The 22,391-nt window shown below is 43.7% G+C and overlaps 1 protein-coding gene and 1 pseudogene across 1 annotated transcript in view; one reads left to right on the forward strand and one right to left on the reverse strand.

The window, feature by feature from the left end:
* Window positions 1-3,108: 3,108 nt before the first annotated feature.
* PSMD11 (proteasome 26S subunit, non-ATPase 11) overlaps window positions 3,109-22,391 on the reverse strand; it is a 30,164-nt gene continuing 10,881 nt past the window's right edge. The window contains exons 4-14 of the mRNA XM_027130306.1: window positions 17,927-17,998; window positions 17,469-17,526; window positions 15,511-15,705; window positions 10,831-10,975; window positions 9,810-9,870; window positions 7,965-8,027; window positions 6,081-6,206; window positions 5,544-5,579; window positions 5,228-5,279; window positions 4,786-4,928; window positions 3,109-4,667 (exon numbers count right to left, since the gene is read on the reverse strand). Coding sequence (XP_026986107.1) covers window positions 4,786-4,928; window positions 5,228-5,279; window positions 5,544-5,579; window positions 6,081-6,206; window positions 7,965-8,027; window positions 9,810-9,870; window positions 10,831-10,975; window positions 15,511-15,705; window positions 17,469-17,526; window positions 17,927-17,998 — 951 coding nt within the window. The 3' untranslated portion in view covers window positions 3,109-4,667. The remainder of the gene's footprint in view (window positions 4,668-4,785; window positions 4,929-5,227; window positions 5,280-5,543; window positions 5,580-6,080; window positions 6,207-7,964; window positions 8,028-9,809; window positions 9,871-10,830; window positions 10,976-15,510; window positions 15,706-17,468; window positions 17,527-17,926; window positions 17,999-22,391) is intronic.
* On the forward strand, window positions 13,170-14,228 carry LOC113632755 (very-long-chain (3R)-3-hydroxyacyl-CoA dehydratase 1 pseudogene; annotated as a pseudogene).

The following is a 22,391-nucleotide window of genomic DNA, read 5'->3' on the forward strand; positions in this document are numbered from 1 at the left end:
TCGGTCGCTGCCCCAGAGAAGGGCCAATACTGAGCCCATCACAAATGCGACCTCAAAATTTCCACCAGCCCTCTTGTTATAGAACAACTGAAGCAACTGCTTCTCCAACCAGCCTCTGATCTGCTGATTTAAATATTTTTCATGCTAAGCATATATAATTTGAAGATTCGGTGCCCATAAAATTATTAAATTCTGAGTAAAACTCTGGTTCTAATAAGAACTTTTCCTCTCACAAGGAACAAGAATCCAGATTCTTCACAAAGGCTATTCTTCACTATTCTTTGTTTAGTTCTGGAGATTGACTCAGATTTGACCACAAACCTGGGAAACAGGAGACTTAAACAATATCTTAATCCAAATTACCGCCTCTGGACCTGGTGATGAGGAAGTAGCAATCCAGAGAACACCCAATCCCCTGACTCCCAGGCCACTCCAGCACACAACCTGTGCCAGTTCTGCCTACTGCTCTAAGCAGTAAAGAAATCTGGTATCATTCAAACAATGCTACCATCATCAGAAAGTACTAGAATTTGCTAAAGTACTACTTAGAGATTCCTCTGTCAACAGTGGCAACAAAGCTTTAGGGGCCTTGGTGACCATACAGTGGGAAATGCATTACTCTGTACCCAGAAGGCTACTTCTTGTAGAGTCCTTGAGAAACATCCACAGTAGCTGTCATCTTAACTTAGAAGATAAAGGCAGGCCCTTAGCCCAGTGTGCCCCTCCCTCTGAACATTCCTCAGTGTACAACACCTACCTGCTCTTCAAATGGAGCTGTCCTCCATAGTAAGGAGCTCTAAGAAGCAATCTCCTCCAGGTCCACTGGCCCAATGACTCTCTTCCTAAGGCAAAGTTGGACCCCAGCCTTTTTTCATCCTGCCCCTAATGGAGGCCCAGCTCCTGAGTTGGCCCATGTCCACGCTGCCTTTCCTGTGTTGAGCAGGGGTTAAGTGCTTTCCACTTCCCAAAATATGCTTAGATTTCTAAGCCTGTAATCCACCCCTCAGAACTATCTGGAGCCGCCCTGTACTTACCTGTACCTACAAAATTTCAATACTAACTATTCCAATTCATGGTGGGCAGTACCCAGCTCCACCCCACCCCATTTCCCAAACCATGGAAGCTCGCATTGGCCTGGGCCTTTTCCAGCCTGCGTCCTCTCTTGCCTTTGCCCAGCCAGCCCTCCCCTACTACCTTCAAAAAGAGCTCTTGGCAGAACTACTCCAACCTCCTCACACTTGTCAGAGGCAAAGTCATGTGTGCAGCAGAGCATGAATGGGATGGCACTGCCAGCACAGTGGCTTTTGTGACCGAAGAACCCTGGAACCCTGTCCACCCGTGTTGTGCCTGCTCTGCCTGTTTTGAGGCACCACACCACTCCTCTGCTCACTCAACACACCAACAACCCCCCTCCCCCTCCCAGCTCCCAGTACTTCTCCAACTGCAAAGCGAAGAAGGAATAGCTACAATCTGCCACAAATGGCAGATCAAGGACCCAGGAGGCAGACCTGGATGAATGATGCACAGCTGTTTTCTTCTGTCTTCACCAGAGAACTGCAGGGAAGCTCTCCAAATCCCACCCCCATCAATCAGCCTCTTTATCCTATAGTCTATCCCTAGCTGCCGGAAAGGCCAGCCTGCGCGTTACATGCACGGCTGGGATGTCCATGGAGAGTTCCCATCCTCTGCATGCCCCTTTCCCACACCACTCTGAGGAAGGGAGGCCAAGGCCACAGCCAGCCAGCTCTCAGAAAGGGTTCCAAATAAAGCAGGTCTGAGCCCTGGCTCCTGAGGAAGCCGTGCTTTGTTCTCTCAGGCATCACAGAGCAGCATCTAGTGGCCTTTCTGGGCAGCACAGGTTACATAACTAGCATGCAGCGGGGCTCCACAGCCCAGGGACGCAGCCGCCGCTCCCAACGCCATCAGGATCTCATCAACACACAAGGAAGCCCAGGCACCGTGAAGCCTGGTGCCAGGAAGGGCCCATAATTGAGGGAGCCAGGCCCATGCTAGCCCATGGGCTACCCCACCCTCTCAGCTGCACCTAGATGCAGCTTACCGAGGCCTGGGAGGGGAAGCAGTCCCTCGAGGTCTGGAGCAGCGCTGTCCAAAAAAAACCATGAGCCACAAATGCAAGCCCCGTAGATAATTAAATATTTTCTAGCAGCCACATAAAAAAAGTTAAAAAAACAGGTATATCTTAATAGTACATTTAACCCAATAAATGCTCAAAATATTTCAACATATATATAAAAAAGAAGTTGAGCAATTTTTCTTTTTTCACATTCTTCAAAGTCTGGTTTGTTTACATTTGCAGGGCATCACAGTTTGAACTAGCCACAATTTCAAGGACTCAACAGCCATATGGGGCTCATGGCCACACACTGGACAGCACGGGTCTGCAGAAGTCAGCAGACCTGCCCAGGGAGATGACGAGAAGGCTGCTGCCCCACTGAGCTCCTGGGACTGCCCTCCCCCCACTGCTCGGGCTCTTGATCCCTTTGGAATATTTTTAAAGTCCTTTATTGAAGCACAACTCTTCCTTAAGTAAAACTATACACAGAGACACAATACTGAAAGAGAGCAGAGAGTGGCTCAGACTGGAGTTGGTGGCTAGAGCCCACCCTCCCTCCCAGTGGCCCCAGAGCCCCACAAGACAGGTCACTCCCAGGGTCTGAGGGGTAGTATAAAATCAATCCTTTTGAACAAGATTCCAAAAAACTAAAACTAAGCCACAAGTGAATGCCAGGGCTCTCCAGGCACCTGTACTTCCATGACTTCATGTAGCACTCCCACCACAATTACCTACCAAGAAAGCGCCATCCTTGTCGTGTAAGTGAGGAAACAGGCTCAGAGGATATTACAACCCAAACCCCATGTCCTCACTGGACCATGATGCCTTGGAAAAACAAAGATAACTGAGCCCCATTTCCCATTTTAGCCCTCACAGACCAACTTTCTCACCCAAAGCCCTCCACTTGACCCCGGATCTAAAGGTCTCCCATGAAGCAAATGAGACAGTAGAGCTTTGTCCAGTCTAGAGGGCTACACAGAGCTGTCTGGACTTGGTCAGAAGCCCTCCAGCACTCAAGAAAGGACACTTTTTGAAAAAAAAAATTGTTTTTATTGGAACTCATCTGAACATCAGATATACCTGGTGTTGGTTAGCAAGAACCGTTTGTACATTTGATATTGATGGTGCCAAAACCAAAACAGTGACTGGACATGATGGGGAAAGATGTTGAGAACAAAAACCTGATTTTGGAGAGGAAAATAAAAGCCAGTCAGATTCAGTGAGGATGCAAAACCTGGTACAACAAAATCCTTTTACAAAATATAAATTTATTACGAAAACCTGGAAGGATAATCTGACAAAGGGAAAGAAAGATAAAAGGAGGCCAGCAGGAAGGAGGCAGGAGGAGGGGGAGAGGAAAAAAGAAGACAAAGAAGAATGAGAGGAAGAAGAAAATATAGCTGAGCACAACAGAGGTGCAGAAGCTTACCTGCCCAAATGGCATTAAAAGCCTTGCTATGTAATCTCATCATAAAACAAAGCATGCTGGAGTACAGTGCTCTACCTCCCATCCGTTCCATTTCTAAGAGGTAAATAAAGAAAGCTCCCTGGGAAGGGGACATGAGGTTGCTCAAAAACCCAACAACAAAAATTGGGAGGGGAAAAAAAAAAACAAACAACAACACACCCCACAGTCTCATTTCCGATGTTCACTGTTTAAAAAAGGAATAAATCCATCTGACAGCAGGAGAGAAGCAGGGGGATGGGGAGAGAAGCTGAAGTATTTCAGACAGCCTGGCTCCCCTGGAGGGGGGAAGGAGGAAGGAAGAGACATGGGATGGTCTCCTGGTTGAGAGAAGGGGAAAGAGGGGGAGAGAGAAAAGAGCAGAGGAGAGGGGCAATTAAAACACTGACATCTAATCTAGTTTACTGTGTTAAAAAGAGCCACATGCACAGCAGGCCCCCTGAGGGCCCACACTGCTCCCTGTGTGGCCATGGTGACACTAGCTCCTGGCCATGTCCCCATTCCTTCCCAGGTTGGAGCGGAGCCGTGCAGGTGCTGCTGCGGCGGTGGCGGCGGCGGGACCTTCGGCCAGTCTGCTGGAGCCATTGTTGGGGGGAGGGCGGGGGGATGGGCCACATGGCAGGGGAAAGGACACCGAAACGCCTCATTTCAAATAAAAAGGAAAATAGCAGTCTATACACAGTTGTTTGTTTTGGTTCAGTACAAACAGAATAGAAAGTCGTTGCTTTGATAGTCAGGCGAACACCCAATTCTGAAGAGGAGGTGAGGTGACACCCAGCGGGTGGGTTAGGAGCCCCAGTGGCTGGCGGAGCGCCTGGCTTGGTGGCCCTCTCCCAGGAGGCAGAGAGCACAGCTTTAGGTAGTGTAAGCCTTTTTCCTTTTATTTAGAATAACCTTTTTTTTTCTTTTTTTTCTTTTTTTAAGCAATTTCCCCACTCCCAAGTTGGGCCAGTAAAGATTACATGAAAACTGGCACACCTATCGGCTGGAATACAGATGCACCAAATGAGGATTTAAAAACTTTCTGAGCGAAAAGTAGAACAGAAAGAAAAAATCTCCTAGCATTTTCCCCAAAGGTTTCACTCTCCCGCCACACACACTCTCCAAAGGACCGCTACAGATCCAACTCTGCAAGAGAAGACAGAGCAGTGTCAATCGGGGAAGCCGCAAGGCCACCAGGAGGCTTTCAGTCTCGACAGGCAGAAGACAGCGCTGCCCGGGCCCGGGTCCCGGAGTCAGCACTCACCTATGTCAGTTTCTTGGCTTTGTTGTAGAGGGAATCCACTACTTTACTCATGTTCTGAATTGTTTCCAGAGCAGCTTCGTAAGTTTTATCTACTGGGGGTTCATCAAAAATAATCAAGACACCCTCCCCCTGGTCCAAGATCCCTGCAGAAAACACAAGCAAACCCAGGTAAAAGAAAGGATTAGACACACGAGCATTTGAGAAGCAGCCCACTCCCTAGCTGCCTCACTTTCTCCAGAAAGGAGTAGAAACAGAAGTCATCTTCCTGTTCCATTCGTGCATGTTTATTACACTCTCATCACAGGCATAACAGGGGCAAGGATCCCAGGGAACCACCAGGTGATACAATGGAGCATCTTCTTTCAAGATAAACAAGAGCATGATGCCTCTTCACCATTTCATCACCTCCACCAGCCCCCTCGCCGGTACGACTGTTACTCACCATGAAATTTCTTGTCAAGAATCATCTGTGATAATTTCCTTTCCACGTCGGCCTAAAATCAAAGCACATGATTAAAGGGCCCAGCATCTACTAGTGAGAGATCACACTGACATGAAAGCCTTGTATAAAAGGATCTTATGGCAAATGGTCTGAAAATAAAACAGCAACAATGCATCTGCAGCTCTCAGCCCACGGTCCCCAGTCCCCACTGAGAAGCTTGGGAGCTTTGCAATAAGGCCCAGCGGGTGTAAACGGCAGCCCCTCCACATGCCCCTTTCCCCATCCCTACCCTCAAGACAAGCTCAGGACTCCTTACCTTGGAGAGTTTGATGAGGCTAGATATGTGTTCGATCTAAAAGGAAAGGTAAAAAGACACCAACACTGAAAGTTTTACTTCTGCCTCTAATATCGGGATGAGGGTGGTGCTGTATCTTGAAATCCTGCCGAATGTCTCTACAGGGACAGATTCTCTTTGGCTGTGCTTAGGTCTCTTGTGCTTGGTCCATCTGCCTACCCTGCATCACTACAGACAACAAATACACTCCTGTCCCACACACCCAGAACAGAAAGCATTTACCACATGCACAGTGACTACAAAAGCTAGGAGGAGACTGCACTGAAAACAAGCAGGGGCAATCTCACCAGCCTCTACCCCACAGCAACCCTCTCCTTGACTCTCATTCCCTGTCAAGAAAATCCCAAGCTCTTGGGGGTCTCTCGCCCAGCAGGCACACCCTTGGAAGTGAGTTCCTATTCTGAATGGTTGTGGGAAGGAAGGTGGCTATAGTGAGGACGCCTAGCCAGAAACCCCCTGCCACCAGAGAAGAGCTAGAGTCCCCAAGAGGGTTCTTACCTGTACTCGGGAAAAAGGCTCAATGACTCGGATCAGATTCTGTTCCAGCAAGTTATCATACAACTTGGCCAAGTGTGTGCTGATGATTGGGTCATCCCGGAGCTCTGCCCGGTAATCTGTTAGAGCCTGCCAAAAGAGCCGAGATTGGCACAGAAAAGGACTTGAAAGTCACGCTACTCGCAGCTTCCTAAGTAGTGAGCTGGCCCTTGTAACTACATGGTTGACTGTAGTTCTGGAGGATTTGGGAAGATGAAAGAACAGCCACGACTGAAGGCAGAAGAAAATGAAAAGAAGTGAAAGGTGGAGCCTAACCCTAGGCACCATCTTCCTGTCCAAAAGCCTCACACTGACAGCTCAAACCATGTAAGCCCTAAGAAGCAGCTCAGCTTGCAAGCTAAATTCACTGCAAAAGCAGTTCTCAATATGTATTCCACAGAACAAATAAGGCCTCCATGGGGGCAGGAGGAGGGGGAATTCTGAGGTTAAATAATAGGAAATGCTGAATTCCACAGCTAGCTCTTGGGGTTTTATAAGGAATATCAGCACAGAAAACAAAGTACCTTTCTAATTTTGTTTAGCCCTAGTGTTTCCCAAATATCTGATCACAGACCCTTTTTTTAATCCCTACTAGAAGTGTTCCATCCAAATTGGGGGATAAAATGATCTAGACTCTTTGTTTATTTGTGTATGTGATTTATTTACCTTTAGTAATGTTCTCACAATATCCCAGCCTCATGTCAGCTGTGCTATAAGGTGTTAAGGGAAGCAAGCAAATCATGCCAAGTAAGGAAATGAAATTGGCAAGAAACCTCAAGTAAGATGATGAACCCTGGGGACAGTCAGAGAGCCACATGGTCTAGTTTCTGTCCATACTATTTTTCTTCCTGGATCTAGGTTTGTTTTTATTAAGTTGGTCATTATACTCAGACTAAGAGAGAGGCTCAGAAAAGTATAAGTCTCACCCGATTGCTTAGACAAGTTTTTCTCCCTTTCCAAACCTTCACAAACATTGAGTGAAAGGCACAGGAGGCAAGGCCAGCCTAGAACTTCTGTCCTAAGGAAGTATCTCTCAGCCCAGATGCACACATCAAAACTTCTCTTTTGTCCACAGAGGAGAAGCAGACCTGGCATTTCTGGAGCTGAAGTAACATCTAAGACCATGCTGCATGGTGCTTGTGTCAGACCCTGACACACATGAGCTGTGTGACCCAGGCCTCCTCTTTAAATTCCAGCTTCCCCAAGCATAAAATACAGGTAACAGGTTTGTTGTGAAAAATCAAATGAAAGGGGACTTCCCTAGTGGTGCAGTGGTTAAGAATCTGCCTGCCAACGCCGGGGACATGGGTTCAATCACTGGTCCATGAAGATCCCACATGCCGCGGAGCAACTAAGCCCACGTGCCACAACTACTGAAGCCCGCACTCCCTAGAGCCTGCGCGCCGCAACTACTGAGCCCATGTGCTGCAACTACTGAAGCCCACACGTGTAGAGCCCGTGCTCCACAACAAAGAGTGGCCCCCCACTCACTGCAGCTAGAGAAAGCCTGCACACAGCAATGAAGACCCAACGCAGCCAAAAAAAAATCAAGTGAAAGAAGGATGACAGAACTTTTTGAAACTGAAAGGTACTGTATATAAATGAGGTATGACAATTCAACAAGTTTCATTGTACAGAAGTGCTTAACTACTTCCTGGTTTTGATACTGTACTATAGATAAGATGTAACCACTGGGGAAAACTGGGTGAATGGTACATGGGATCACTCTGTACTATCTTTGCAACTTCTTGTAAAACTATAATCACTTAAAGATTAAAAAAAACTTTTTGAAGTGCTTAAATGCCCCTCCCCTCCACCAGTTCCCTACCAACCCAATACCTTGCTTACCTTTTCAAAATCTGCCAGTGATCTGTTCTTGCTAGCCTGAGCCACACATTTTAATGCTTCTGTCTAAGAATAAAGAGAGAAACAGTGAAAGTGATCTGCACACTCACATCCCAACAAGTCTCATAAAGAACATGCTATGTCCACACAACTTCTGGCTGCAAGGAAGAACCTGCCCCACCACTCCTCTTCTTCAGAGGCCTAGGAAGAAAAGCTAGAGGAATACCACTGTGTGCCAACCAGTTTCCCTTTGAAAGCTGAAGTGACTTAAAGGTACTAGGAAATAGGAAGTTTTCCAAAAAAGAAACTTTGATAAAGCATTCTCCAAAGATGACAAGCTAAAAGGGAAAATGGCCCGAGAAGTGCGATTTCCTCGCCCCTCCTCCAAGACTCCCTATCCCTACACCCCACAGAACCCTTCCTGCCCTCAGACTTGATCATACCTTGTGCTTTATAAAAACTCATTCTGCTGGGTTTGGTGCAGGGCACAGACCAAGATTTACTTTCATTAAGCTTGAAGCATCAAAATGCTACGTATCATACTGAATGTTAAAACCCCAGTGATGAAGGTATAACCAAGGGTTAAGGGGCAACTTCTAACTTTATAAAACGTTATAAAAGGTACCCGACCAAGCTCTTAAGTCTCTACTCAGCACGAAATCTACAACATTCATCTTCCTGAGTGCCTGACTCCTGCTTGAAAGCTGTCATCAAGGAACAAAGGACCAGAGGGAACTCCTCTTGTACCAGCCTATGTACTTAAACAAGGAAGGTAGTGTCTTATACTGCAGACTTTAAAAATGATGCAAAGCTAATCGTTAGTGTAGTTTGTCTCCAGCATTTGTCCTATAGACAGAAAAATGTCATAATGAGAATAGCATGAAACTTAAAGCCAGATAACCCAAGTTCAAAGTCTCGCTTCACCATTACTAGTTATCTGGCCTTGTTCTGGACACCTGACCTCTCTTAGCCCACCTCCTCAACTCTAATTCTAGATATGATAGTCTTTCACTACAGAAATAAACAATATTCTTTTGGTCAAAACTAGGAGCTGATCTGAAACTTCTTCTGATGAAAAGCCAATTAGGGCCACTTGTATAGAAGGAAGAAATCATCTGTTGTGGACATTCTGCCAAAGATACAGTGAGATAGCCAACGTGTCTGCTGTTTAGAGACAACTGCATTTGAAACCTAGAAAGACTACTTTTACTTTACCAGTGATAATCAAGTGAAGTACAAAATGATGATGCAGACATCTGAGACATCATCTTTACACAGGTCACACTCTTACCTACTCAGGCATAAAAGCCATCACAAATAGGGCTACTGACCATCAAAGGCCTCTTCTTGACCACACCCAAACTCAGGACAAGAGTGGGAAGGTACTGATAAGAGAAGCACTTGAGTCATCAAAACCTAGTTTCTGCACCAAGCAATCTGACCTCTCTAAAGCATACGCGCATCAGACCTTACCCGGCTCCACACTCTTGGAGAATCCAAGATTTCTTATTCCGCGCATGAAATTTTCAAGCCAAGATCATGGTAGATATACTTTCCGGTCGAAGCTAAATGCAACCTAACTCACTGTAAATGCTCCAGTTCAATTCTGAGTTCTGTTAAGTCCCTCAAACCACCCAATACCCAAAAGAGCACCAAACATTGACTTTTCAGGCCAAGAATTAACAGTACAGGAAATATACCGAACGTGCTTAATGAAAAGAGGGGGGGAAAAAAAGAATGAAGAGCGGAATGGAGACCTGAAGAGCACGGTCTCACTGAACACCATGTCTAATAACACGCTGCCTCAGAGTGAGCAGAGATCAGAACTGCAGTCAAGGCATCCCCTACCTGCCTCCCCGCATACCGAAGTGCAAGCTTCCCGCTCACCAAGGCCTGGACATCTTCTGGGCTAAAAAAAAAATACATACTCGGTCAACTGCTCCAGGATATTATGCTTCTAAGCATATGTTCAGGCAAATATCTTTTCCTCTGAAAAGACTCTGCCCACAGAGGTAATAAGCCCCCACCCCTAAACCCATAGGCCTCTCACACCATAGACGCTAGGCTTTCTCCACTCTGGGCTCAGTGCTGAAAAGCAAGAAAACTCAACGTTAAAAAGAAAGCCACACTGGGAATTCCCTGGCGGTCCAGTGGTTAGGACTTGGCGCTTTCACTGCCGTGGCCCCGGGTTCAATCCCTGGTCTGGTCAGGGAACTAATATCCCGCAAGCTGCACGACATAGCCAAAAAATAAAGAAAGAAAGAAAAAGAAAGCCACACTGAACCTACCAGAAGTAATAGACCCAACAGGCAAAATGATACATATAAATCAAATCCCAGTATAACAGATCTTTCCAAACACAAGCCCTGTTTAATCCCAAGATCCAAAAAGAATCCCAGTCAGTATCTCATTTATTCCCAAAAAAGAATGTGGAATAATTCTGTAAATCTTTAGAAAAAGATCTAGCTGTCATACTTGCCGTTGTCGCCTTTTTCAAACCTCCCCCTAACCTCTCCTTTAACCACTCCCATTCTGGGTGGCCCATTGGCTGGTGCTGGTCTGTAAGCCATTTCCTGGCCCTCTGTCCTGTGCTCAACAACTCTTCTGGACAGCATTGTAGGACGAGGAGAACACTCAGAGGGGCTGGGAAAGAGATTTCTGAAATCTGTCTCCCCAGTTCTGAAAGACTAGCAAGGAAAAGTGCTCTGGATTACCTTCGATCCTCCCATTCCACCTCAATCAGCCCCACGAGGTGGCAGCCGCTGCTTCTGTAACTGGCCAAAGTCCCTGCCCAAGCCATCTCTGCCATGGCAGAAAATCTTAGATGAAGGACCTGAGTTCTCATATCCCAAAGTTAATGTGCACCTACGTGTTGAGCATGATTTTGCACAGCAACATGTACTTCAGAGATGTGATGGCCTTGGGGCTATCGATGGAGTCATAACCCTCAAATGCCTCATAGAAATATGAGTATGCAGTTTTCCAATCCTTCTCCTCTGCTGCATGGATAATACCTGGGCATTGAAAAGAAAAGAGTAAGAACCATATGAAATAATAGAACCATAAAATGTCACAGCTGGGAAGGGCCTCAAAAATCTATCCCAACCTCATCTACTTACTGATGAGGTCAGGAAAGAATAAAGGACCTGCCCAAAGTCACTGCCATCTAGTGGCAAAGCTGGGATTAGAACCCAGGTCTTTGGCCTCCCAGTTCAAGTCACCTTTCCAATATTAATTCCAAAGGAGTTAGAGACCCAACAAAAGGGGATCCTAGAAACCACATATGGTAACATCTTTTCGCACCACCACATCAGTCCTGCTATCCATTGGAACCACTAGAAAAGGCCACATTTACCCTCCATGACATTACCTTCACGGGTCAGAAAACTGACACAAACATCCCTCCCTGGTCTGCCCAAATTACTAGTTTTAATAACATCAACCATTTAAGATAGCTTTTCTAAACTTGACACTTTTATAAGTAAGCAGCTTTCGTGAGAGAGAAAAAGAAAATCCAACCTCTTACAGTCTCATTTCAGATACTGGTCATTTATAGATAGATGCGATCAGTAAATGGATTTCATGTAATGCCAAATCCATGAACTTAATTGTACACAGTTAAGCAGTATTACGCTACACTTCATCTAACCAGTTCTCTACTGTTTAGAAGTTGGGTTGCTCCCAATAAGCCTAACTTTGACTGAACCTGCTATTACTTCCAACCTATGCTATCACGTGGGATGACGTGAAAATTAGTTCTTCCTAGCTTGGAAGGCAACTAAGCCCTAAGATTCTGTGTATCAGTTCTAACCCTGCCTCAGCCACATCCATTTGTTTACCACAGGGCTTCCCAACTTTTCCACGTCAAGGTACACGAATAAAGTATTCAGCACACTGGAGTAAAAGGATGAAACTGCTTACACATGACCCCAGGGGATCACTGTTTCAGACCACCTGTCACATACCTGTATGCCTGGCATGCCAGTTGGGAACTTATGAATTAATAACCACTACTAAGTGATATGTGCCAAACCTACCCAAAAAGCCTCCTGTTTAGAGGCTGAAGGATTCAGGTCCTTCTACTACTGTTCTTAACTACAGAGGCCTGGAGAAAACCCACCCTCCTCTGTAGCCAAGGAGACCTCCCTCAAAAATACCCAACAGACTACTAGCACTGCCAAATTAAATGAGACAAATGCCCATTTTCCCATTCTTCCCAGTCCAGAGCTAGAATAGACCAGACAAAAAATAAGACTGATTAAATAAAGAAAAAAGTAAAGAAGAGCTGGTATACTGCTTTCCAAAACACATTAGCAAATAGAGACCACATTAGGACTACAAGCATCACAGCTGGCATAGGAAATTTATTATTTAAAGAAACAAAACACTAGACTGTTACTCATTCAACACAAATATTAACAAGGGCCTACCATGTGCCAAGCACTGATATAACTACTATAGAGAAAATAAATATGAATTAAGGCCCTGAAGGAGCTCACAGTCTCACAGTGGTCATCAAAACAGAAACAAGGAGATTAGTACCATAATACGTACCAAAGAATATACCTTTCATAGGGAAGTCCAAAGTAAAGAAGGCACTGAAGAGGGTTTATAAGGCAGACATGTGAGCTTGATCTGGAAGGATGCATAGGAGTTTGCCAAGGGGAGAAGATGGAAAGGGGAATTCCAAGCACAGAAGACAAAATATATAAAGGCACAGGAGCAGCAACACATAAAGTCATTTGGTGACTAGGACTGAAAACCAGAGATAACCATGAAAAGGATGTCTTCCTTCTCAATGCACTGTTAAAGTAAAATAGCCTGGGGATAATGGGGAACCATTGGAGTTACATGATCAGATCTCTGTTTCCAAAAAATGACTTTAGGACTAGTAAGCAAGATGGATTGAGAAAAGTGACTAGGGACAGTTAGATCAGTAAAAGACTACTCCAGTGGTCCGGTGGCATTAATTAGAGCAGTGATTGTAGAAATGGAAAAGAAAGGGCAGATTTGGAGACAGACTCAACCTGATACATCAGAAGAAAGAGTGACTGAGGATAATTAGTCAAGGGAGGAGAACCAAGAAGACAATGCTGTCAAAGAAGCATGGAGTGCTCAACAGTGTCAACCCCCCCAAATCTGACAGAGGATAGAGGGGAGTTACTGTCTTGCAAGGAGTCAACAGAGACACCAAAGTAATGACATTCTTTCAACTTTTCCAAGAAGCTTGACAGAAAAGGAGAAGACAGAAGGCTGTGCTTTTTCAGCTGGGGCCGTTCAAAGACTGAGAGGAAGGCCGGGGGGCCGGGCGTGGCGACAGCAGTGGGCGCTTCAGCAGTGCGCTCAGCCAGGCCCCCTCCCGCTCCCCTGCCCCTCTTGTTCACGTCCCCCCAGCAAGGAGGTCGGCACCAATGGCGGTGCCTCGGAGGCCGGCGAGGAGAGGGAGGCCGTGGGCAAGAGGAGGTGCCTGGGCTTGTTGGCCACCGCCTGGCTCACCTTCTACAACATCACCATGACCGCGAGGTGGCTGGTACTGCCTATTGCCACGGTACGTTTTTATATGGAAAAAGGAACACACAAAGGTTTATATAAAAGTATTCAGAAGACACTTAAATTTTTCCAGACATTTGTCTTGCTTGAGATAGTCCACTGTTTAATTGGAATTGTACCTACTTCTGTGCTTGTGACTGGGGTCCAAGAGAGTTCAAGAATCTTTATGGTGTGGCTCGTTACTCACAGTATAAAACCAATATAATTTTTTTATCATCTTATATCCTGTCGGAGTTGCTGGTAAACTTCATACGATACGCGACATACGATATACACTGCCTTACCCCACATGAAGAAAACAGGAACGTTCTCAATAAGACTTCCCAATAAATACAATGTCTCTTTTGACTACTGTCATTTTCTTCTTATAACCATGGCCTCATGTATACCATTGTTTCCACAACTCTACTTTCATACATTACATCAGAGAAGACAGGTGCTTTATGGAGAGGTGACTGTCGAAAAGGATGATTAAATGATCCCTACAACAAGGTGCTTTTTCCAGAATAACCAGGATTACTGGAGTCCAAGTTTTAATAACAAGAATAAACAGCTTGATGAGAAAAAAAAAAGACGGAGAGGAAGATCCAAGTGGAGATGAAAAACTAGACTTAGAATTGAAAAAACTAAAGACTTAAAAAGGACAGGTAGGGGCTTCCCTGGTGGCGCAGTGGTTGAGAGTCCACCTGCCAATGCAGGGGACATGGGTTCGTGCCCCGGTCCGGGAAGATCCCACATGCCACAGAGCGGCTGGGCCCACGAGCCATGGCCGCTGAGCCTGCGCGTCCGGAGCCTGTGCTCCGCAACAGGAGAGGCCACAACAGTGAGAGGCCCGCGTACAGCAAAAAAAAAAAAAAAAAAAGGACAGGTAGAAGGATCATGCTTGATAATGGGTAAAAATGAACAATGATACAAATTCTGGGGAGGAAAGAGAAATAAAGAAGGTTCACATAAAAATGGCCTCTATTTGCTCTGAGAAATAAGATGCAAGTTCATCTCTTGACCATAAAGAAATAACATAATGAAGAGTAGTGGCTTAAACAAAGTGCCGGTATTTGGTCAAAGCAAGGTACTGTGTGATAAGAGCTTACATTCATCATCTCATTTAATCCTCACTCTCATCCTATGAGGAGGTACAATTATTTATCACCATTTTTCAGAAGAGCTAAAGAAAAATTTAAGTAACTTGCCCAGTCACACAGCTAGAAATTTGCAGAACCAAAATTTCAACCTAGAAAAGTTGTTTTCTAGACTTTTTTCTAGAGCTTCTGCTTTTAACCTGAATCACAAAACATGCCATTTGATACTTACAATACCTGAGAGGCAAGTATGGTAGCTATTATCTCCCTCTTGCAGTTTTACATGGAAACAAAGATTGCAAAGAGGTAATACCAGGTAACACTAGTTAGTCCTCTGACTCCAATAATGCTCCTTCAATAATGATAATAAGTTATAACTAATAAAAGCTGCTGACTACAAGAAAAAGTATTCTATTGCCAATCCATGGCCTCCTAACCCCAAAATTCACACACTCCATCAGAAAGCAACCCACTACACTCCACTGAGATAGGGGGGTGGGGGGGTGTCTTTCCTCAGCCTAGATCTGAGGCCCTTTAGAAAAGTCCAACATGCTTTACAAAGGTCTCCAAGTGACAAGAGACTTGGGTTAGTCCAATTCTGGAGAGAAGTGCTACCATTCTGAGTAAGTGACTAAGATGGAAGATAAGGGAGAGCTTTTTAAACCTAAGTGAGACCTCTCTAGGGTGTTGGCTCTAACAATCAGTTTGCCTGGTCAACCACAGATTAAGCATGTTCTTAATATATTTTAGGCAGTTAACAGCAAGTGAAGAGGAGGGGGGCAGCTAGTGAGAGAGGTAACCTTCCATTGGTTTCTCTGAGGAAGCTTGAGCCAAAACAGCCAATTTTATTCTCCAGCCCCAACCCCCCAGTCCTTTCACCTGTGAGGTAAGATGAGCTTTAAGAAAACATGGGGTGTTACCTGACTGCATATCCAAGGTGGCCTGCAATTTAGGGGGGCAGTAAATGGCATTTGCTGTGGTTCGAGCAGAGGTTAAGGCAGCTCGGGCTTTTGGCAGGTTGCTCAGGGCATGGTATGTTTTGCTTTCTAATAGCTGTACTTCCACCAAAAGGGCTTTGTCATCCATCTTTTTCAACTCCCGCAGCAACTGAGAACCTGGAGAAAGAAAAAACATATACCTCCTTTGTTAGCCATAATCTTAATATTTTAATATTGTAATATTTCCCTCTCACCCTCATAAGAACACTCAGGATAAAGAAATCTGCCTGAACTCAAAATGAGGTTATTTATTTGCAAGATTTAAATTTTCTGCTAATGTGCTATCTTCCAAAGAGAAACACAGATCTCTCTGAAGCCTTTCTGCACACAAAGGACATTACAGCTGAGAATCATATAAGTTTACTCCTAAGATTTGAATACAGTGGGAATCCCCACCCAGAAAACGCTGAAATTACTTATCCAGTTCAGAGAGACACTTGATCTCACTCTCTTCCTGTCCAATAATCACAAGACTACATAAGAAACACCAGGCACTAGGGTTGGTGGGGGAAGGAAAGAGCTTTGGATATACTAACATCCAAATAGACCTTCTTTCCCCTGCTCAACATCACTAGTTTAGTCATTAGGGAAATGTAACTCAAAACCAAAATGAGATACTACTTCACACCCACTAAGATGGCTAAAATTAAAAAGACAGACAATATTAGGAAATGTTGGTGAGGATCTGGAGAAACTGGAACTCTCCTCATACATTGCTGGTGAGAATGTAAAACGGTGCAGCCACTTTGAAAAACAGTTTGGCAGTTCCTCAAAAGCTAAACAGAGTTACCATATGACCCAGCAATTCTACTTCTGGGTATATTATACCCAAAAGAAAAACATGTCCACATAAAACCTGTTCACAGCAGTATTCATAATAGCCAAAAAGTGGAAACAATCTAAATGTCCATGAACTGATGAATGGATAAAATGTTGTACAGCTATACAACGGAATATTATTCATCAATAAAAGCACTGCTATATGCTACAACACAGATGAACCTTGAAAACATTATGCTAAGAGAAAAAGCCAATCAAAAAGACCACATACTGTATGATTCCATTTATGTGAAATGTCCAGAATAGGCAAATCTAAAGAGGCAAAAAGTAGTTAGTGATTGCCTGGGAAGGTGGGCAGGCAGAGATGATGGATGGGGAATTAATGGGAAGAGACAACTAATGGGTACAAGGTTACGTTCTGGGGTGATGAAAATGTTTGAAATCAGACAGTGGTGACAGTGGCACAACTCTGTGAATATACTAAAAATCACTGATTGTACACTTTTAAAGGGTGAATTTTATGGTCTGTGAATTATATCTCAATAAACCTGTTATTTTTTGTAATGCTACTAGTTGTTTGAACCATATGAAATTTCCATTTTTGCAGGATAAGAATTGAATATTGGCAATTTTTTCAACTTAATAGATCATGAAAGCCGTGTTCTTCCATCTGGGAAAAACAGTCCAGATGTATCCATTAATTTAAAAAAAAAAGACAGCAGGCAAAGATTTCATGGTGTTTAAAAGCCAAAAGGAAAAGCCTTTAGTTGGCCCACTTCAGGTTTCCTATGTATTTGCACCCAGTTAATTTCTTGATATTTAAAATAGATTTTAAGAATAATTATAAACAGATACAGTAGATGTAATAGTAAATATGAGCAATTTGACTCTTTTGTTCTCTAAAGTTGACAGTTAGTTTCTTAGAACTTCTAAATGGCATTTTTCCATGACAGATTCAGTAAATGTAAGCCACACTAAATCCTTCTTAGAAGTAAGCAGAATATAAATTATTAATATGTAACTAATAAGAGTAGCCAGGTTTGGAATACATTCATTTAGCCAGCTACAGACGCCTTACTAGCTTCCACCAGCTTACTTACCCAAATGCAATGCTTCCTGGTACCTCTTGGTATCAAAGTACAAAGACACCAGTCTTGCCTAGGAAAGAGAAAAGGCATTGACTGACGGAAAGGGGAGGAAAAAAGCCAAAGAAAGAAATCAAAGATTGACAGTCACAGAACTGTTACTGTTGAATATTCAAGTCCTGATGAAAGCATCAAATTCAGCCTAAAAAATCATCTAGCCCGTGATATTATCTCCTATTATAGCCAGTGACTGACTAAACCACGTTGCTGCTTACTTTTCTGAGCCAAGCAGCAGGTCTGTCTCAAAACTTCAACCAGAGCAATTCTCATGAGTGGGACACTGCTACCAATAATTTCAGGTGCCTGGATAATACAAAGTTGCTGAAAATACTTTTGATCACGATGGTATTACTTATATGCACAGTCCTTCAAATGCCTAGAGATCTGAAATCAGTACTAATGTAGGCACATACCTCCAAAGCTTGGCGTAAGAAAGTTCTCTTCTCTGATTTGGCCCATTCGATGCACTCTAAACACAACTCGACCTGCAACAGGGAGAGACAGTACGTGCAACATTATGTCTTCATGTTCTTCCCACAAGCCTTGCTCTGGAGAACAGCTTTCATCTCCTCCTTACATACCCATATTTACTGTCTCAGTGGCATGCCTTGATCCCCAGTATCTCAATATGTAATGATTATAGCATAATGGAAAATCAACTTGGCTTTTTACACACAAAGTATCTTTGTGCTTAGATTGTATTCCCTTGGAAAAGAGCTTCATCTTCAAGATTCCTCTTCTACTGTCCCAGGAGGGACCCAGGCTACATACATAGCGCTGGAATGTAGATTTCTATAATGGCTGAGAAATATTTAAAGCAGAAATTTCTCCCTGAAGAGTAATAGTAATGTGTTCATGTGACTATATTGGTCATAAAGGGGAGAAATTCTCAGCCTAGGCACAAGTGTCTTACTCCTAACAGTTGCTTGTAAGACTCAAAAGGTCCAGCTGGCTTTTCCCTTCCAGATTCTAAGAAGTGCAACCAACAATTCTCATCACAATACAGCAAACTTAGCTTGTACTAAAGGAAGTAAAAAGAAATGAGAATTAGCCTAACACTTTAAGGGGCTTTTAAGCTTTCTTTAAAGGCACTTTGAACCCCAGTTCTATATGCTACCCAAGCAGTAAGGTACCATGCAAAGTAACTAACGTAAAGTAGTGTTCTATGCTAGATAGTCTACATGCCATAGGTACCCTTGCCATAGTAGCTCTGACAAGTACATATTAAGAGCTTCAGATCTTGTATCACTTCTGTTACTGCGAGTTAAGATTCATAATCAGAGCATAAAAAGAAACTGAGCTTTCCAGAGAACTAAGTGCTAAAAGAACAGGTTTTTATGTAAATCCCAATTTCTCTTAAGAGATGTTACAAGGAGGGAAAAGTAAAGGGACATAAAGGCAGGACAGACCTGCCTTTAGATAAATGGATGACATTACATGGTATTTGGAGGATTCACCAGTAAGAGTCAATGAAATCTTTATAACTCACTAGAGCCCCCTAGTGGCTACTTAATCCCCAACTCTAAACTCAACTGCCCTCATACAGTAAATTCTACAAAACCTAAAATAAAAGCAAGCCAATCACAATTTCACAGTTTTGAGTTTTGTTCTAAAAAGCCAAACTCAAAGTAATATCTCTGTTCATGACATGAATGGAACTGCAAATATTTTGCTGAACATTTTTAGCAACAAGAATAAAAATCTTCAGTCCTACGTGTCTTCGGGGGCTAAGAAATGCTTACCATCAGTTTTACCCAGCAAGCTTTTTCAAACAATGCAGAAATGAATGCCTAGGCTCCTGATCCAGTAGTCTGGAATAAAAGGTTGGCCACTCTGATGTATATCCCTAATTAAGAAACACTGAGTTCTACTCTAGCATCTCAACCTGTCCTCATTTCCCTGACAGTCCAGATGTTAAGTGACTCACCCAAGGTCACGTATTCAGCTGTTGGGACCAGAACTTGACCCTACCTCAACCCAGCTTTAATAAACTCAGGTCAATACAGACATTTCTCCTACAGCGGGGAATTTGTACAACATGAACTGCCTATCTGTTATCAATTACAGGGTACATGCTTTGCAATATCTGGGACTATAATTGGTGAAACCAGTGCTTCAGTTTTAAGAAAAAATTTTAAAGGCCACTGCCCTTGCTACATAGCTTGAGAGGTTTTGTCCTTTGTTAATGCTAATGATGACTGATAAAGGGGATAAGAATACACAAGAAGCCCATGCTTCTGGAGGAAGCCCTACTTGAGTACAAAAGCTTGACACAGTCAAGATTAGGTATTTTTTAAGCTTTAAATAAATACACTTAATCATTTTTTATGTGCCTTTATTAACTAAATTCCTAAGGGAAAAAATTAACTACCATTCTAAGTCTGAAATTCTCTAGCACAAACTCCCTTTTTTCCCTTGAAATAATTGTTTCATTAACAGGATTTTTGATGTAATGTTTCTTAAAATGTCCTATTGTGTTTTAGCTGGATAGACTATACCAAAAAACGGCTCCCCATAGAAACTGCCTAGAGATCCCTAGAAGGTAGAAAGAATTCTGGAATTTCAGTTCACTATTTGGCAGGGATCTGGTTCACTCTTCTTGCTCCTCTCTTCACCCCAACTCTCTACTCCCCTCCCCTTGCTAACCACCCCAATCCTCAGTCCCCCACCCCACCCATATAGCCTCACTTCCTAGGCTCTAAACTTTAGTACTGCAAATTGCAAATGACCAGAACCTAACCTGAATCATATCAGCTTTCGGAATACAGCAAGCTGAAGATTGCTCTGTAGATCTGACTTATGGTCAGTCCCCAAATACAAAAAGGCAAGGAAAATCCCCTCCCCCATACTCTTGGTGTTAAACTCCCCAATACTCTAGCTCTTGGTACCAAACTCCCCCAAACTCCTAGCTCTCTTAACAATGTCCTAACACTTCATATTTTGCCTCAGGCCTCAACAGTACCCTGACAGTGGTCCACCTATGACTTGCTCCTCTATCCTTTCCCATTAGTTAATCAAAGAATTTTAGAAGTACCTAGAATTTTCCAAGATGAAGAAGACCATATCCAATTTCCCCAGGTCAGAGGCCTTGAGTCACATAAACAAATGTAGTAACAATACCCCGTGCTTATATCTCAAGTCAATAAACTTAAGTCTTAATTCAACAAAGTATCTCCTGAGCACCTACCATCCGGAAGGCATAATCCATACATTCCCTCAACAAATACTAGTTATGTAGCTTCTCTGGGCCAAACTACTCTAAGTGCAGAGGATGAAGCAGTAAATAGGACACAGTACCTATCCTCATGAAACTTATACTCTAAGTAGGAAACAGATGTTAATAAGTAAAATAAATACGAAGAAAGCAGAGACAGGTATTTTAGATAAGGTGATGACAGAAGGTCTCTGAGGAAATGAGATGTAAGCAAAGACTTGAAAATGATGTGAAGAAAAAAGCCGTGTTAAGATCAGGCTGAGAGTGGGACTTCCCTGACAGTACAGTGGTTAGGACTCAGTGCTTCCATTGCAGGGGCCACAGGTTCGATCCCTGGTCAGGGAACTAAGATCCCACAAGCAATGCAGCATGGCAAAAAAAAAAGTCAGATGTATAAAAATGCCCCAAATCTAGAACAGTTTAAAGCTAAGGCAAAAGGCCAGTGTTACAGCTGTAAAGAAAGTAAAAGAAAGTATATGGTAGGTGAGGTCAGAGGTAGCCATGGTTAAGGAATAGCCATGAATTAGGAATGAGAAAGGCACTGTGGTACTACAACGGATATAGGGCTTCACCCAAATGAGACTATATTACAGTAAATAAAATAAAGCAAGGGACTTCCCTGGTGGCACAGTGGTTAAGAATCCGCCTGCCAATGCAGGGGACACAGGTTCAAGCCCTGGTCCAGGAAGATCCCACATGCCGTGGAGCAACTAAGCCCATGCTCCACAACTACTGAGCCTGTACTCTATAGCCTCAAGCCACAACTACTGAGCGCGCGTGCCACAGCTACTGAAGCCCATGCACCTAGAGCCCATGCTCTGCAACAAGAGAAGCCACCGCAATGAGAAGCCCGTGCACCACAATGAAGAGAAGCGCCCGCTCGCCACAACTAGAGAAAGCCTGCGTGCAGCAACAAAGACCCAAAGCAGCCAAAAATAAATAAATAAATTTATTTTTTAAAAAAATTTTAAAAAGGAAAGAAAATAAAGCAAATGTTCAGGTAATCATCATACAAGGCATAATCAAAAATATAACATGTACAAAATATAATGTGGATCACTGAAGAGTTAAGATCACAGTGACGTCAACAAGGAAAGATTTCAGAGGAGGTGGTACTTGACATGGAACTACAGAAGGGAAAGGTACTATCATGAAGAGTGTACTCAGCAAGTATCCAACAAGGCTGGCATGTTTGGTACGCTTCATAGAGTACTAAGAGATCAGACTGTCATGCTAAGCTGTATTGTAGAAAAACATGTAATACCTAATTCTGTAGGCAACAGAGAGTCACTGAAGGCTCAAGTTACAGGTGAACAGAGAGGGGAATAAAATGTTCAGAGGGTTACTTGGTGGGGATATCTCTCAAAATGGTGGTACGAGGCTTTTGCAGTAGTCTAAGTAAGAAATAATTCGTAAAGCAATTATACTCCAATAAAGATGTTAAAAAAAAAAAAAAAGGGCTTCCCTGGTGGCGCAGTGGTTGAGAGTCCGCCTGCCGATGCAGGGGACACGGGTTCATGCCCAGGTCTGGGAGGGTCCCACATGCCGCGGAGCGGCTAGGCCCGTGAGCCATGGCCGCTGAGCCTGCGTGTCCGGAGCCTGTGCTCCGCAACGGCCACAACAGTGAGAGGCCCGCGTACCGCAAAAAAAAAAAAAAAAAGAAT

Source organism: Aethalodelphis obliquidens, unplaced genomic scaffold (assembly GCF_003676395.1).
Source record: "Aethalodelphis obliquidens isolate GAN/ISIS:26980383/991018 unplaced genomic scaffold, ASM367639v1 scaffold38, whole genome shotgun sequence".
In the NCBI taxonomy this organism is placed as follows: Eukaryota; Metazoa; Chordata; class Mammalia; order Artiodactyla; family Delphinidae; genus Aethalodelphis; species Aethalodelphis obliquidens.